We start from the raw sequence: 15,892 nt of genomic DNA, 5'->3' as shown, positions 1-15,892 counted from the left end.
AATTCCACTTTTTGACTTTTCTTTTCTTTTTCCCACCCCCCTCCCCCAACACACTATCTATACACCACGACATATAACACATAAAATAAAATAAATAAAATGCAAATGGAACCAACCAACACCCCCATACGTGACAATTCCGGTGGCGGGTCCCACACGGGACCGTCTGGCCCGAAAAACAGAAAAATGCTGAAATGGCAACTCTTTCATTTTCAAGAGTCCTGAAGTCAGTGGAATGCCCCCCAACCAACTCTCAAACACATCTGGCACACCCCACGGTGTCAGGCACGTAAAACGAGAAAAAGACGAAGATACCCCCGAAAGTCAGAAAATTCTAAAAATTGGAAAATGACAAAATTCAAGAACATTACATAAGTACTTTGTGGGTAACTCAGTTGTCCAAAAAGAATAAATAGGTATATAGTGGACTTTATGGAGTTGGGATTAACTTTTGGTATAGCTATTGGATAACAGACTTTTGGTATAGCTTTTAGACAACTGACTTTTGATATAGCTTTTGAACAACTCAATGTAATACTCTGAATTTTATTGCTAAATGATATGGTATATTTTTTGGCTAACTTTGTTTGTATGGTATGTTTTGTGGACAATTGATTATTTGTATAGGTTCATATAGGTCATATTTATAAGTTGTTTGTCATATATGTCTGAATTATTTGTCAATGCAGTTTGTCAATGCAGAGTTTGTCAATGCAGTTTGTCAATACAAGTAATATAGTAGTGAAGGCCATGCTATTACCATCATTCATTAAGAACTTACTGAAGGCATACCACCTTCAATATACAACTGAGAAAAATAATACAACTTCAACATATTAATGTAATCACAACTGAGAAAAATGAAAGAAATAAACTTGCATTGATAAGCAGCTTCATGAATCCAAGGGATTTTTCAAACATTGCAAATTGAGACCTTATCTCACCAATTTCACAGATTGTCTCACCAATATCAGACCTTAGTACACCAATTTCAGACCTTATCTCACAAATTTCAGACCTTAACTTACCAATCTCATAACTTATTTAGCAACATGTATCATAATCTTAGCAAATACATCTTTTTGGTTACATGTTGTAGCAGAGTCCACCACATCGTCTGTAATGCAACTTATTGGATTGCATCATTCCCAAACACCATAACTTCTAGTTGGACAAACATAATACAACTTCCCCTTATTGTTATAATCGTTAGAACATGTGACCTTAATTACACATTTTGTTTTTTTATTTACATTTGCAATACAGAACCCTGTACCTTAAATCACATAAGCCTGAAGCTTTTCCCTTTGAACTTGTAGACATGTTTTAAAAAACGAAAATTTAGATATTTGAAGAACAAATCGCAACCCACAAAAATGAAATTTTCAGATTTTTGAAGAACAAATTGAAAATCCAGATATTTGTTTTGAAGATGAACAAATCGTAACTTATAACATAGCCTTTAATTTGTAGATGAACAAAACTTACCCAAATGGAGTCCTAAGTTACAAACATAAGAACAATATTCTTCTTCATCGTTTTTCTTCAAAGTACAGAACAATGTTCTTCTTCTTTTTCCTCTCCAAAGCTCCCAACACTTGATTTGCACAACACAACCAATATGGAGTAGCTTCTCACAACGGCAGCAGCTTCGTCTTCTTCTTCTCTTCAGCCCTAATGAACCGTTCTGTCTCACAACGGTTATATATGTCTTATATATATATATATATATATATATACATTTAAATATAATATGAAATAATATAGGTAAGGGTATTTTCGGTATTTCATGAAAAATAGTAGCTGATGTCATCATTTTCTGTCGTTGACTGCTGTTGACTTTAACAGAAGGTCCGTGTAGGATATTTTTAAAAGTAGGGAGGTCCGCGTAATTTTCGAAACAGTAAGGGTAGTCCCTGTAATTAGGGCAAATCATAGGAGAGGTCTGTGTAAATTACCTTTTTAGTTGTGACTCATCTTTGGAACAAAGTTATTCATAAACATACAAAAAGACCAGCCTCATTATACTCCATTTATGATGATTTTGAGAATGTTTAATAGGATTTGGGCAGGTTAGGGTGAGGTTTATAAAAATTTGTGTTGGTTAAGAGTAATTTAACCTGAAACTAATTTAAATTTAAATAATATAGGTAGTTTTGCACATTTTGTATATAAAGGGGATTTTTTTTGCACTTAACCCTAGGGCTGCAAATGAGCCGAGCCGAGCCGATCTTTAGGCTGTTCGGGCTCGACTCATTTGTTTATGGGATCAGCTCGGGCTCGGGCTCGGCTCGTGACGAGCTTAAAAATTTGAGCTCGGGCTCGGGCTCGTCTTGATTTTAAAAGCTCAGGCTCGGCTCGTTTAACAAAAAAATTAAATTAAAATTCAAAATTAATTAGTATTCTACAGGGCACATACACAATATCATGCAAAATAACACAACAATAACAACAAATTGCTATATTTGTGTCATTACAATATTCATTGTGTTTGCCAGAGAGGTCTCAAGAAACTTACAGAGTACAAACTAGAAACAAGTTATAAAAATAGGAAAAAATTATCCATATATAATATAATAACAAGAAATCATTGCGAATTCGGGAAGTAAAAAATTTAATCAATAAATTAGGAAAAAATTCTCTCTCACAGTTCGCACTTGGAGGGTGAAAAATTGAAATAGATATTCTTCCACTAATCTGTAAAGAACTAATTCATGAGACAGAACGGAATGGTTGAATCCACACCCGAAAAAAATAAAGAATAATAAAATAAATAAATTAGGATTTCTTACCAAAGGCAAAGATTCAGCCTCAATTTCCTCTGATGTCTGAAACACCAAGAGATTAGCTTCTTTGATCTGTTCCAAAATTTGCAGTAACTTATCTTACGGCAGTCTAGATCAAGACAAGATTGTCAACCTTCAGGCAAGGTAACCGGTTAGCCCCAAAGGACTTTTGAAGAAGAGGCCTCACAATTCGCTCACTCCAGAGTCCAGATTACGGAACTGAGGAACTGAAGAACAGGCCTCACAAGTCACAATAAATCGTCTTCGTTGGAAAATGAATAAGGGAAGATGCCAGATGGAGATAAAATTAACCCGGTCAAGAGATTCGTGAGATTTCCCAACAGTAACAGATAAGATTTGAGATTTCAAAGAGATAAAGTAAGTTTTGATTAATTGACAGGTGTGCAATAGTTTATAATTTAATCTATTTTCTTTTGGGTACTTATGCTATAAATTATAATAAAATCATATATATATATATATATATATAATATAATATATATTACGTATATAAATATAACGAGCCTTATACGAGCTTTGTTCACGAATATTAACGAGCCTAAACGAGCTCATGTTCACGAGCCTAAGCGAGCCGAGCCCAGCGTTGCTCAAGCTCGGCTCGTTTACTAAACGAGCCTAAATATTGGGCTCGAGCTCGGCTCGTTTGCTTAATGAACGAGTTCGAGCCGAGCCCGAGCTGTTCATGAACAGCTCGGCTCATTTGCAACCCTACTTAACCCATTTGTTTGCTATATGGGTAACCGAATTAACTAGACTTTTTAACTCGAAATCAAGTTTAAAAATATAACGATGGGTTGGTTCGAGATAGAGTGATTATGATTTAAACATTTCATATGTTGAATCAGGCTTCAACTGTAACACCAATCTACTAGAACTAAAATAATTCGTCAGTCCGTTAAACTGAACCGATCCGATCCGATTTGTGCGGTTCGGTTTGGTTTTCTAGTGTCATGATTCGGTGATGGATTGAAAATTAGTAATCCGTAGTGAACGGATCGGTTAACGGATTAGGTGCTAAAAAAATGAACCAATCCATAAACTGATCATTGGCCAATCCATAGAACTAATATACATATATTATACAACATGTATAATACAGCATATGCAGAATACATTATTAATGTTTTTATTTTCTTTATAAAAATAAATTAATATTTATATATATATATTATTTAATTTATTTATATGGAGATAGAGATGGGAGATGAGAGGGATATCCTTACTAAATGAGTTTGGAAGGTCAAGGGAGGGGGGAATTCTCTCCAAACCCGTCCTGTTGTCATTTATAATTCGATCCGAGTAAAATAGAATATAGATTGGGACATTCAGTTCGAGAATTTGTTACTGATTTGAATCCGATAATCTGTTTGCTTAACAAATGTGATATGGATTTGTTCCGATCCGAATCTGAATCCGAATCCGATTTGTTGACTGGTCTAGTTGTATGGTGTGGTGATACAAAGAGAGTAGGGAGGGGGTGGTAGTGGGAGTAATAGTGGTGATGATGGCGGTAGATCCGAGAGTTGTATAGAGATGGGTATTTTGGATCAAAATAATATATTTATAATATTAAAAATTAATTTTGTTTAATAACTCTTTCACCCATTTATTATTTAGATACGATGATATTAATAACGGATAAGTTGTCATTTTTTTGGATAAACATGTGGATGAGACAATTTCTTCTACATATATATTTTTACTTGTACATAGTTTTTATTTTACACTATTTATTGAAGTCGGATAGATGATTATATATTGGCATTACTCATAAAAGAAACTAACATTTTGCTTTTCATTTAGCTGGATTATTAAAAGCGGTGCAATGATAACTCGGGTTACCCCGTTTGTCATCAAGAACCATTTTGAAGCGAGTAAAACAACCCAATAAAGGCTAACCTTTCTAGATCTCTCAGAGAAACTCTGTTAGCTTTCGATTGTAATGGAAGCTATCAAAATCAGTTCTTCGTGATTGCACGCACGCACGCACAAACACACACACAGATCAGAATACGCGAACAAAGCATAAACTTGTTACAGATCTGCGATCATCAATGGAGACATCTCAAGGTGGATCGGAGAGAGAGAAGTCGAACTCATCGTCCTCGACACCTGTCTCAGTCGTTTCAAATTTCTGGAAAGGTACTACAATCTCTGTACTCTTCCCTCACATTTTCTTGGCGATTGGCATTGCGTGTTACACGATTTCATCACTTGAATACTAAACTGCTCTGAACCTGTGATCAATTTGTCGAAGCGTTAATTTCATCTGATCTGATTCTCATGAAAGTTCTGTTGAAATTTTAGATATGTTAATTGATGTGGAAATTGATTGCTAGTTACTCGTTGTGAGGCTGACTGGCGAACTGTTTTGTTGATCGCTCAATTGTTTGTTTTAAGAAAAGATTGAATTGGAAAAGCACATCTTATGCTTATAAAATTTGGATATAAAATAGCGATGCATTTCAATGGCGCAATGGATACGTGCCCACGAAAAAAAAGAAGAAGAATATATTGAAGACATTTGGTGGGGTTGGGGTTTTAGTTTGGTTAGGTTTACATAAGGTCACCACCAAGGGCTGTAGCCCCATTGGTACTTCCTCGCCTTCCTTCCAAAGTAAAAGGTTGAGGGTTCAGGTCCCCAAAGGGGGCATGTGGGTGTGTGCGTGAAAAAGAAAAAAACATAAGGTCAGTATTGATTAGGTGTACATAAGGGTTGTATGCCTTTCTGATAATTATGAATGAATAATGTACATATAAAGTGATGTTTGTCAAACAGGCTGTTTGAAGATGATTAGTTTCTAACTGGAAAATGTTGCATGCAAAATCAATTAGGACGAAGTCACACTGTCATCCACCTTTTGATAGTGAACTGAAAGTTTTTTTTAAATTTTTTATAGGCTAGATAGCTCAATCTTTTACACATGCAAACTGCTCTCATTGGAGTTTACTATTACAAGAGAGAAGACTATTTGTGTTATCTTTTATTTTATTTTATTTTTCTAGACGATTAGAGTAGGAGGACTATTTGTGTAATCTTTTATTTTATTTTTATAGAGGATTTGAATAAGAAGACTATTTGTGTTATTGTATTTATTTATTTAAAAAATTATTTTTATCAAGCGTTGTATAGTGCAAAGAGGGTGCCTTAATTCTTTTGCTTAAGATAATTGAATTATTCACCTCTTTATTTGTGGCTGCTACCTTGATATTTGGACAGTTCTAATATCCATCAACTAGAGTATGTGAGATATCTCTTATGGCATTTTCTAACTTGTCCTGGGCTTGGTAATTAGTTTGAACATGGATGCATCTACAAGCATGGAGGAAGTTTAATGGATGTCCGACTCTTCCATGGATTTAGCTTTGATAGGTTTTCTATTTTCCGTTGTGTCTGCACCTTACGTTGGGGGCAGACTGAAAGTCTAGTTGTATGTGAAATGTGGGTATCTGGCATCCACCTCTTGCCATGTACGCGTCATGTATTGACTTTACACATTGACCTTACATATCATTATGGGAGATGCTTCAAGATGAACTCAAGACCTCTGCCTTGTGGCGTCCTCCATGGGAACTTATCATCTATATCTCATCGTCTTTGAGAACAAGGTCTTCAGTAAGGCACCGGACTACTGAACATGCATTCATTATTGCGAGGACCTCTTCTCCTCAAATAAAGTCTCTCTATCAATATTATATGGTAAGGAACTCCTCTTTAGATTAGTTTTACTTTTTTTGGGGGGGGGGGGGGGGGGGGTGGGGGGGCCGGTGGGGACCTCTTTTCCTTAGATATGCCCCATTTGAAGACAATTAGGAATACCATCAGGAGGACCTGCCCCCGTAGGTTAGTCTTGCATGAAGATTGAAGACTAAAGATACTCTAGTGTATCTTGTGCACTGCCTAAGTTGGGAGCAAGACTAAAGTGCTTCCACAGCTCACTGTCCAGCCGATCGACATGGCCCAATGCGGGGGATGATAGGCTTCTGGGATTCTAGGAAGTACTTGACTTGGCATTGGAATCCGAGGAATGTTGAGGTGATCTATCATCCAGGCTCTGCTGATCAGGAGTGCCACATTGACCTGAATTAAAGAAAAAGAAAAACGGCTTTGACTCCTGTGCGACATACATCACTTTAGAGGTTGCATATTTTGTCATTGTCTTGTCCCATAAAATGATCAGCTCATTGCCATAATGACACCCCACATTATGTCAAGTCATAACCTCTCAATTGCAACCTTCTCAGATGGTGTTGTCCCTTCAAACCAAAAGAAACATGCGTGTCAAACCTGAACATAAAAAAACTGTCACAACAGCCTATAATACCACTGCCATATGTTGAGAATGGGAGAACCACCTGGGGCCTGGGGGTAGAATAAGAAAATAAGGTATGGCAGATTTGAACTATGGGCAGTTACCAGTTTGCCAAATTTCATGGAGTTATTTACCAGTTTTCTTCCTCATAGTTTTGCACCAGTAGAGTGGTTAGCTGGCATATTTAGAGTCTAGGCCCTAGAGTGAAAGACATATGGTTATTGTCAGATTGTTACATATTGTATGTGGAAGGAAGTAAACACTAGAAATTTATCGGAAGTCTTTCTTGTGAAGAATGCTTGACTGGGATTCTCCTCTTGCTGCTCTTACTGATTTTCTGGAGAGCTTGTATGATGATTCGGTGATCACACTGATCTGATTTTCAGCTAGAGTGGTCTACCCCAACTATCTTTCCAGTTTCCTATGCTTTTCCTTAGGATAACATTCTCATTTTTAACCTCAATTTGTGGTTCTAATATCTGCTGACAAAATCTTCATTTCATAGTAAAAAGGAAGGGGTATCTGATATATTGAGTTGCCAATCTCTTAATCAGGCAATTTGAATAGTATTTTAATCAGGTCAAACTAGAATTTCATTTCTTCCCAATCAAGCAATTCAATAAAGATAGTATTGAAAGCTATCCAGTTTTGGTCTTGCCAGTGCTGTCTTCTGAGGACTGGTTTGGATATAGACGTAACTCTAGATATTATTTTGTACTAAGTGGCTACTTTCTAACTCAAACTCATGTTCTTATGCTTGATTTCTCTAGATTTATACACCAAGCAATGGCCTCATCTAAAATTTCAGAATTATGTGGCAATTGAACTGTGATCGCTGATTAGGCCTTTAAGAAATTTGGGTATCGTGCTATCTTCTTGATTAGCCCAGATTTTTTATTTTAATTTTTTTAAAGAAAAGGAAAAAAGAATTATTCGAAGTGCCATTTACCACCATGCTAGGACAGGTCTGGAACATGATTAGTCAATTGATAATGCTGTTAAAGGACCTTTTGCGCATAGATAAAATATGCGCGACTCACTGCCACCCATTCAGTTGAGAATGCATCTGCATTTTGTTACTCTGGAGAGGCATAGTTATGACTTCTTCAGCTGTTCATGAAAGCATAAAATGGCTCATTTTGTTTTGCGTCTTCTTGTTCTTGTTCTTTTGTTCTTCACATATGGACTTTGTATCCAATGATGAATTTTCATTTTGGTTTACAAACTATGTTAATTAACATATTCTTTTATAAGAAAGAATATTGTTCACATGGTTCATTAATAACTCCTTTTATTGTTTATAGATTTTGATTTGGAGAAGGAGAGAAGTGTGTTGGATGAACAAGGGCTCAGGATAGCAGAAAATCAAGAAAACAGCCAGAAAAACCGGAGGAAGCTTGCAGAGAGCACCAGAGGTATTATGATTGCTGACAGTCTGGTGTTCCTTGGAAAAATTGACATGCCAAGTCTCATGTTATAAAATGATAATTCTGTTGGTTGATATAAAAGCATGTGCATGTTAATTATTTATATTCCGCTGTTGACAGATTTCAAGAAAGCTTCGGCAGAAGAAAAGTTAAATTTGTTTGGTCCTTTACTTAAGGGTTACCAAGAAGAGGTTGATAAACTGACCAAGAGAGCGAAATTCGGAGAAAATGCTTTTCTTAACATTTACCAGAAACTTTATGAGGCTCCTGATCCTTATCCAGTTCTTGCTTCAATTGCTGTAAGTACTTGTTTAATTCATTCAAGTTGTTCAATTCCCTACACTACCTCTCTCTCTCTATGCCAAAGCAATGAGTTTCTTTGGTTTTGAAGGGGCTTTATTGGGGATGGTTTCTTTATATCCTGTTTTGCCTTCCCTTGAAGGATGCCTTATGCTTCTGTTTATATCTCGTTCTTCCCTGAACTGGAAACTTTGTTCTCTTACAAAAAAGTGTTATCGAATATTTTCAAAATATGGCGCCAATGGATTAGATAAATATTGTTACAAGATTTTCCAGTCAAATGAAGCCTGATTCTACCTCTCTGTAACATTTTTTACCATTTTATGTTTCTGTGTAGGATAAAGATTTGAAATTGTCTGAATTAGAGTCTGAGAATCGGAAGATGAAGGTTGAACTTGAGGAATTCAGAACAGAGGCAACCCATTTGAAAAATCAACAAGCAACCATAAGAAGACTTGAAGAGCGCACTCGCCAGCTAGAACAACAGGTTAGTGGTGCATTGCGTATTAAAAATAACATTATGTTTCTTGCATTGTGGTGCTATATGCGTCGAGGTTTTTATCGCAGAGTTATGATTTCTTCTAAAATGAAGTGTCAATGTTGAACCTTTTTTGAACACCCACACATGACTGATACTCCTAAACACACATCTGACTCATCTTAACATGGCACTTCCACCCTTATAACCACTGCCAGCCTCCACCATATTTCCAACCTCTCCAATGGTGAAAGGTTCCACCTTCTTCTCCCCATCTCTCTCTCTCGCCCCCCAATTTTCTCCCCTGCAATTCTCCTTCTCTCTTGTTCTTTCATTGTACCCGAACTACAGGGCAAGGACTTCCACCAGTGTTCCCTCTCCTCTCTTTCTACTTCATCAACTACTTTGGGTAGATTGTTTGTGTTGGGTTAAATGAAGAATGAAGACAAAGAAAGGGAAAAAAAAAGAATGTTGAAGAGAGAAAGCTGAGTGTAGTTTTGGAGAGAGAGAAGAGTTGTGAAACCAAACTAAACAGAGGGCCTTCCTGATGTAGGATCAATTTTTTCCTGCGGGGTGTCTTGATGGAGGATGAGTGGAGGCCAAATTTGTGAGTACAATAGGGCGTTCGTAGTTGATTGTGGTGGTTTCTGGCATCAGTTCATGACCTCCTTCCTTACTAACCAGCACCGCGGCCTATCTTTATGGTTATTCACCACCTCCACATCACCTTCCATTCTCATTTTCTTACTTCTCCATTCTAAAGAGCAACTTGTGGTTGATTCAAGAACAATGAATGCAGTTCCAATGAAGACAAATGGCAAAAATGAGTCCAAGCATCAATGCCACTGACAACACTGCCTTGGTGAAAAAACTAGCGAGTCAGATCAAATCAATATATCTAGTCGGTATCCTTTCTTCAGCAAAACCTAGTTTGTTAAAGTTGGCCTGTTAATTAAATTCTTGAGAATCGTGTTCTCTGCTAGGCTTGCATAACTGTTCTCTTACATTGTATTAAGCTATTTTTGATTTTTCAAAACCACAATAATCATATCAGCTATTTTTGTTCTGTGCTAGGCTTGCATAAATAATCACAGTGGTCTCTCTAATAATAACGATCATATAGACTACTTGGTGATCACCCATTCACTTTTATGACCACACTCGCTGTTAATATTTTGTTTGTTAAGAATTTGTCTGGAGCATCTTGAATTTCACATCCCAAACTCTTTCCCTACATCCTATATACCAGTTATAACAATTTTGTAAGATGTTTGGTACAGGATTTTATTCCATTGTTATGAGGTAAGTATTGCACCTTCTTCTTGTTTGCCTTCAGACTTTCCAATCCTCGTTGTTAGTGTTTTTAACATGCTTCAAGTTCCCAGTGTTTTGTTTATTTACCAATCTGTTTTCATCTTTTCAATATTCCTGGAAATTATTTTTCTATGCTTGTAAACCATACCATACCATGTGATGTTGGCAATATGACTTCCGGTCCATCATGCCTCTCTATTAAGAATCATCTTATCGTTTAAACACTAAAGATACCTCAAAAAGTATGTGAGAAACTAAATACCTTTTCCCTTCATTATAATTTTGTATATGTATAAGACAATTCTGTTTAAGAAATATTACTTTTTGGTGCTTTCATTAATTTATCTATCAATTGTATTGTCATAAATTCGTTTGATATTTATGCTTTGATGCATGCAAAATTCTTACATGTAATTTTCATTCCCCCATTATCAACACTTATTACCTGCAGTAGATTTAGGAGTTTTTTAGCATTAGCAAACTACATGCTTTGTATCAGAAGTTCTTTAGCATAGTGAATGAGTTGGTTTGTCATGTTTTATCCTAACTAATGTGTGTAACTTATGATCTGAGTTAGATGGAGGAAAAAGTGAAGGAAGTTGTGGAGATTAAACAAAGGAGTTTGGCAGAAGAGAACCAGAAGACATTAGAAGTCTTAAAAGAAAGGTATCGTCCTTTTCTGGTGGCATGGAAACCTAGACACTTAGATAATTACCATTGCATTGTGACCAAGGGAATGGGGTTGACGTCATTGGTCACCATCTTTTGATACAGTAACCTGGCATCATCAAGTTTTTTTTCCTTAAATAGTTTTAAATAATTTATGATATGTTTTAGTGACTTCATCTTGTTTCTCATATTAGTATGGAACATGTTTATGATATTTTCATTGATGCAGGGAACAATTGTTGCAGGATCAATTACGAACAGCTAAAGAAAGTGTTTCCAACATGCAAAAATTACATGAACTTGCGCAGAGCAAGTTATTTGAATTTCGTGCTCAATCAGGTCATATGATTGTTTGAATTTTAATTTAATATCCATGATATAATTTACTTCATGTCATCTAAACTACTAAGTTAGCCTTTAAGCCTCACCCACTTGCATGGAAAATATTGCAAATTTCTGAAACAGTGTATAAATCACTTTTCTTTTAACAATTTCAGAGGAAGAGAGAGCAGCAAAACAATCGGAGGTCAATCTGTTAATGGATGAAGTTGAACGGGCCCAAACTAGACTTGTTAGTCTCGAGAGAGAGAAGGTGTGTCATCTATTTCTTAATTTAATTGGATTGGACTAGCCTGCTATTTTTTGGCTTAACTTTTGCATTGGGGCTTATTACTTGATGGCTTCTATTAGTTTGTACGCAGCGGAATGGTTGTGGAATATAATATGAATAAATAACCTAGATGGATGGTGAATAGATTTTACTTGCTCCTTTATCCAATTTTTACTTATTTTAATTTTACCAAAATAAAACTAAAATTAAACCACAAACAAAAAATAAAGTGCAAGTAAAGTAAATAAGATTTGAGAGATGACACCAGGATTTTTAGCGAGGAAACCCCAATTAGTAGAATAGACCAATTGTTGCGGGAAAAACCTCGTTGGACTGTGCCGTCCAGAGAAAAACGATCCACTATGTTTGAAGCAAAGTACACCGAACTTTGACTCAGGCTCACACCCTATCGTTGTACCAAAAACCAATCGCTGACAATCCCTGGCTTTGCGACTCCCTCGTCCAACAGCTCCCGACCTCAGGCTTACTCTTCATCTCTGTAGAAGAGTTGCAGGTAGATCAAACAACACTCCACGAATGCTTTGACCTTTTCAAAGTGTGATCGCTTCACCCCTTTTCTTTAAGATCTGAATTTGATGAAGACTTAATAAATTCTGCTTTTCAGAATCTTTGAATCTTCAATTATGCTCCAATTTTGATGAGATAGAGAACAACACTCCTAAATCACTCTTGTGCTTATGTGTGTGCTCTAAAAAATAAAATCAGAAAAATCAGATTGATTTTCTGAATAAAAATCTCTCAAAGATGGCTCTTAATTAGATCTGAATTTTGTATGCAAAAGCCGTACCTCAATGTTGAATGAAAGAGGCATTATATAGAAGTTAGGAAGACCTAAACCTTTAGAAAATATAGAAAATTTCGTGCATAGGACTTGGAAGGAAGTTGGGTTAAAAAAGGAATAAAAAAGAATTAAGGAAACTGAAGTTATAAACTGATCAGGACTTCTTGAACCGGTTCAGGATTCTTTGAACCGGTTCAAGAAGGGCAGCAAGGAATTCGAAGAATCCCTAAGATTCTTGAACTGGTTCAGGAATTCTTGAACCGGTTCAAGATGGCCAGTCTTGAATTTTTCCACAGAACCCTAAAAGTTGAACCTGTTCGAATATTCTTGAACCAGTTCAAGTTGGACATAGTGTATTTCTTCCAAGGAAAACTTCCAAAATCTTCCCAAGTGTTCTCACTAACTTAAAAAACTTTCTAAAGCATTGATCTCATCACCTCGGAGTGTAGTAAACCATGAACACTTGAATTTCTTCAAATTCGCATCCGATCTTCACTCTTGAAATTTTGAATCGAAAAATTACAACTCTATCGGACTTGTTTTGACAACGAAAATAGCCAATTTACAAAATATATATTATTCACAATCTCCCAAAAATATATTTATATCTCACAATCTCCTCCTTTGGCAATTTCGTGACAAAACCTCTAAGACAACAAGTAATCTACCCAAGCAGAAAAAGTAAATTACTTTGAGTGTCCAAAAATAGACATAAAGCGGAACTCTTCTTGAATCATATGAAGCTTCAACACTTGTAGTATCTTCAACCTGTAATCTGCACATCAGTTCAACAAAGCTACTCATGAAGCTTAATTAAGAAAGATAAACAACATATATCAATATGAATATATCAATGTATATATATATCTCCCCCTCAATTCTAAAAACTCTCCTCCTCAAGTGTGCACACTTCTGCTCCTTTTTGTTATAAATTGACAAATAAAGCTCAACAAAGAAAGAAAAGAAATAATGTGGGAGATATAAAAAGAAGAGAGATCAAAACTATCATCCATGCATAAGATATTGCAATAAATATAAAAACATGATGATATATAGTAGCAATGGAACCAAAGACAAGTATCCAAGATAACACATGTTCCATCCACATGATAAATAAGACCAATCATGCTCAAAATTATACATATGATATCTCCATCTAAAAACGAAAATTCCTAAAAGAAACTAAAAGGGAAATTTTTTTGGATTTTTTTTCATTTTTCAAATTTTTTCATTTTTCTGATATTTGCACAAAAATTATGAGATAACAATTTTCATGAATTTCAAGCATACATGAGATCCAAATTTTTTTGAAGAATTTAAGAGAATTTAAAAATATGAAATTTTTAGACACCACAGATTATTCAATCCAATCAATTCTCAAGCATGCAATCACAACATGAAATTCAACTTGCAATTTTTATGAAGATTTAGAAATTTGCCTAGCAAGTTCATATGTGTGTGTGTAATCCAACCTCATCAAATTTTAATCAAATCACATTGACCAACTGTCTAAATCATATTGATCGAAAAACATCAAGATAAAATTATTTTAAGCAAATTTTACTAAGCAAGACGGCTTTCACTCTAAAGAGTAGACAACAATTCCCTATTTCGACTTGTCTCCTCCTTTCTTTTTACTCAATTAGCTCATCTTCAAAGTCTAGTAGGTGCTTTCGAACTAGTCTCAATAGGTAGCCTTTTCCTTAGCAAAGATTTTCAGCATTTTTTTGATTTTTCTTTTCTTTTCATGCTGAAATTTTTCATTTTTATTTTTAAAACACATGCTCTTTTTTTTTTTTTTTTTTTTTTAAACAATAACCTTTATATGCTTGTAGCTTTTATGAGCAATATGACCTAGTCAACTTCACAATGATTCTCAACTAAATTTTCTCAAAGTTGGACTAGTGCACATGAAAAATATGAACTCAAGAGACTCATCTCTAAAAAAAAATAAACAAAGCAAATTGTCTTTCAACATATAGATTACACATTAAGAATCTTTTCATCAAATAATCATGTGTCGTGGGATTTGCATTAAAAAATAATTAATTCAAGAGAAATAATTATCACTCATGCATTGACAAGAAAAATATGATCATCACTTTCTCATGAAAGAAAAACAACCTAAATCCTAAACTACAAGATATGGTCCAATGGAAACAAGATATTCATCAAAGCATAGTCCATGACCATAAAAATCTCTTTAGGACTTAGTTAGGGGGGTTTGCACCAATAGACCTAATATGAGCAAGTACCCTAGCATCAACAGGCACATATTTAACCAAGTCTTCCTTTTCGATCCACACAGTCTTTACATTCAACTTTTGAAAAGACTTTTCAATTCCAACATTTTTCTTGTTTGAGTAATTCTTAACATGAGAATTTTTGTGTTGATTCACAAAATTTTGCTTTCTAGCATGAACCCTATTTTTAGCATAAGAACCATAAGCATGAAATTCAGAAAAAGATTCTCTTCTCGTCCTATAGCAATAATATTGGTTATGTCCATTCCTACCACAATAAGTGCAATGCAAAATAGTAGGCATATAAGACATATTAGCATGTGATGAATTAGCAACCTTAGATTTATTTTTAGGCACATTCAAGTTATTGGGTTACACAAAAACAGGTTTACCCTTACTACTAGATGAAGCCTCATTAAAACCTAAGCAAGTTTTGTCATTCACTTTCTTACCAACATTAATTATCTCATCAAGTTTAATCTGCCCAGAAGTAAATCCAATCAATTTCTCTTGTGACTTTTTCAATTCAATTTCAATTCAATTTCAATTTATAAACAAGAAATTCTTTTGCAGAATTTAATTGACTTACCTCACCTTCTAGGAATCTTACCTTTCCTTGAAGATCTTCAATCTCCTCCTTTTTTTGTTCACTTTCCTTCTTCAGAGCATCTATTTGCTTCTCAAGTTCTTTCAATTCTCTACCTTGCTTATTGAAGCCTTTCTTTGTTTGAACATATATAACATACAACTCATTGAAGGCTTTATCATAATTCTCCTTTGTTGCTTCCATGTAACAATTTTCATCATTAGGTTTTGCTATGTCCTCAAAATCTGAGTCATCTGTGTCAGACAAAGAAAATCTTTTAGAAGCATCATTATTCACAATAGCAACAAAAGCAAGAGGATTATCATTATCATAAGAAGAATCA

At 35.2% G+C, this 15,892-nt stretch overlaps 1 protein-coding gene across 1 annotated transcript in view; it reads left to right on the top strand.

The window, feature by feature from the left end:
- The first annotated feature begins 4,620 nt into the window (after nt 1-4,620).
- Nucleotides 4,621-15,892, top strand: part of LOC132285341 (protein CASP) — a 35,386-nt gene continuing 24,114 nt past the window's right edge. Inside the window, exons 1-7 of the mRNA XM_059787525.1 lie at nt 4,621-4,949; nt 8,425-8,535; nt 8,668-8,846; nt 9,185-9,334; nt 11,217-11,305; nt 11,538-11,647; nt 11,806-11,900. Coding sequence (XP_059643508.1) covers nt 4,862-4,949; nt 8,425-8,535; nt 8,668-8,846; nt 9,185-9,334; nt 11,217-11,305; nt 11,538-11,647; nt 11,806-11,900 — 822 coding nt within the window. The 5' untranslated portion in view covers nt 4,621-4,861. The remainder of the gene's footprint in view (nt 4,950-8,424; nt 8,536-8,667; nt 8,847-9,184; nt 9,335-11,216; nt 11,306-11,537; nt 11,648-11,805; nt 11,901-15,892) is intronic.

This window comes from Cornus florida, unplaced genomic scaffold (genome assembly GCF_030987335.1).
Source record: "Cornus florida cultivar Cherokee Brave unplaced genomic scaffold, ASM3098733v1 CherokeeBrave_3.0.0_Hap2_Chr11, whole genome shotgun sequence".
Taxonomy (NCBI): domain Eukaryota; kingdom Viridiplantae; phylum Streptophyta; class Magnoliopsida; order Cornales; family Cornaceae; genus Cornus; species Cornus florida.
Note: the sequence above shows the minus strand (reverse complement) of the source record. Positions and strands in the feature narration are given on the sequence as shown.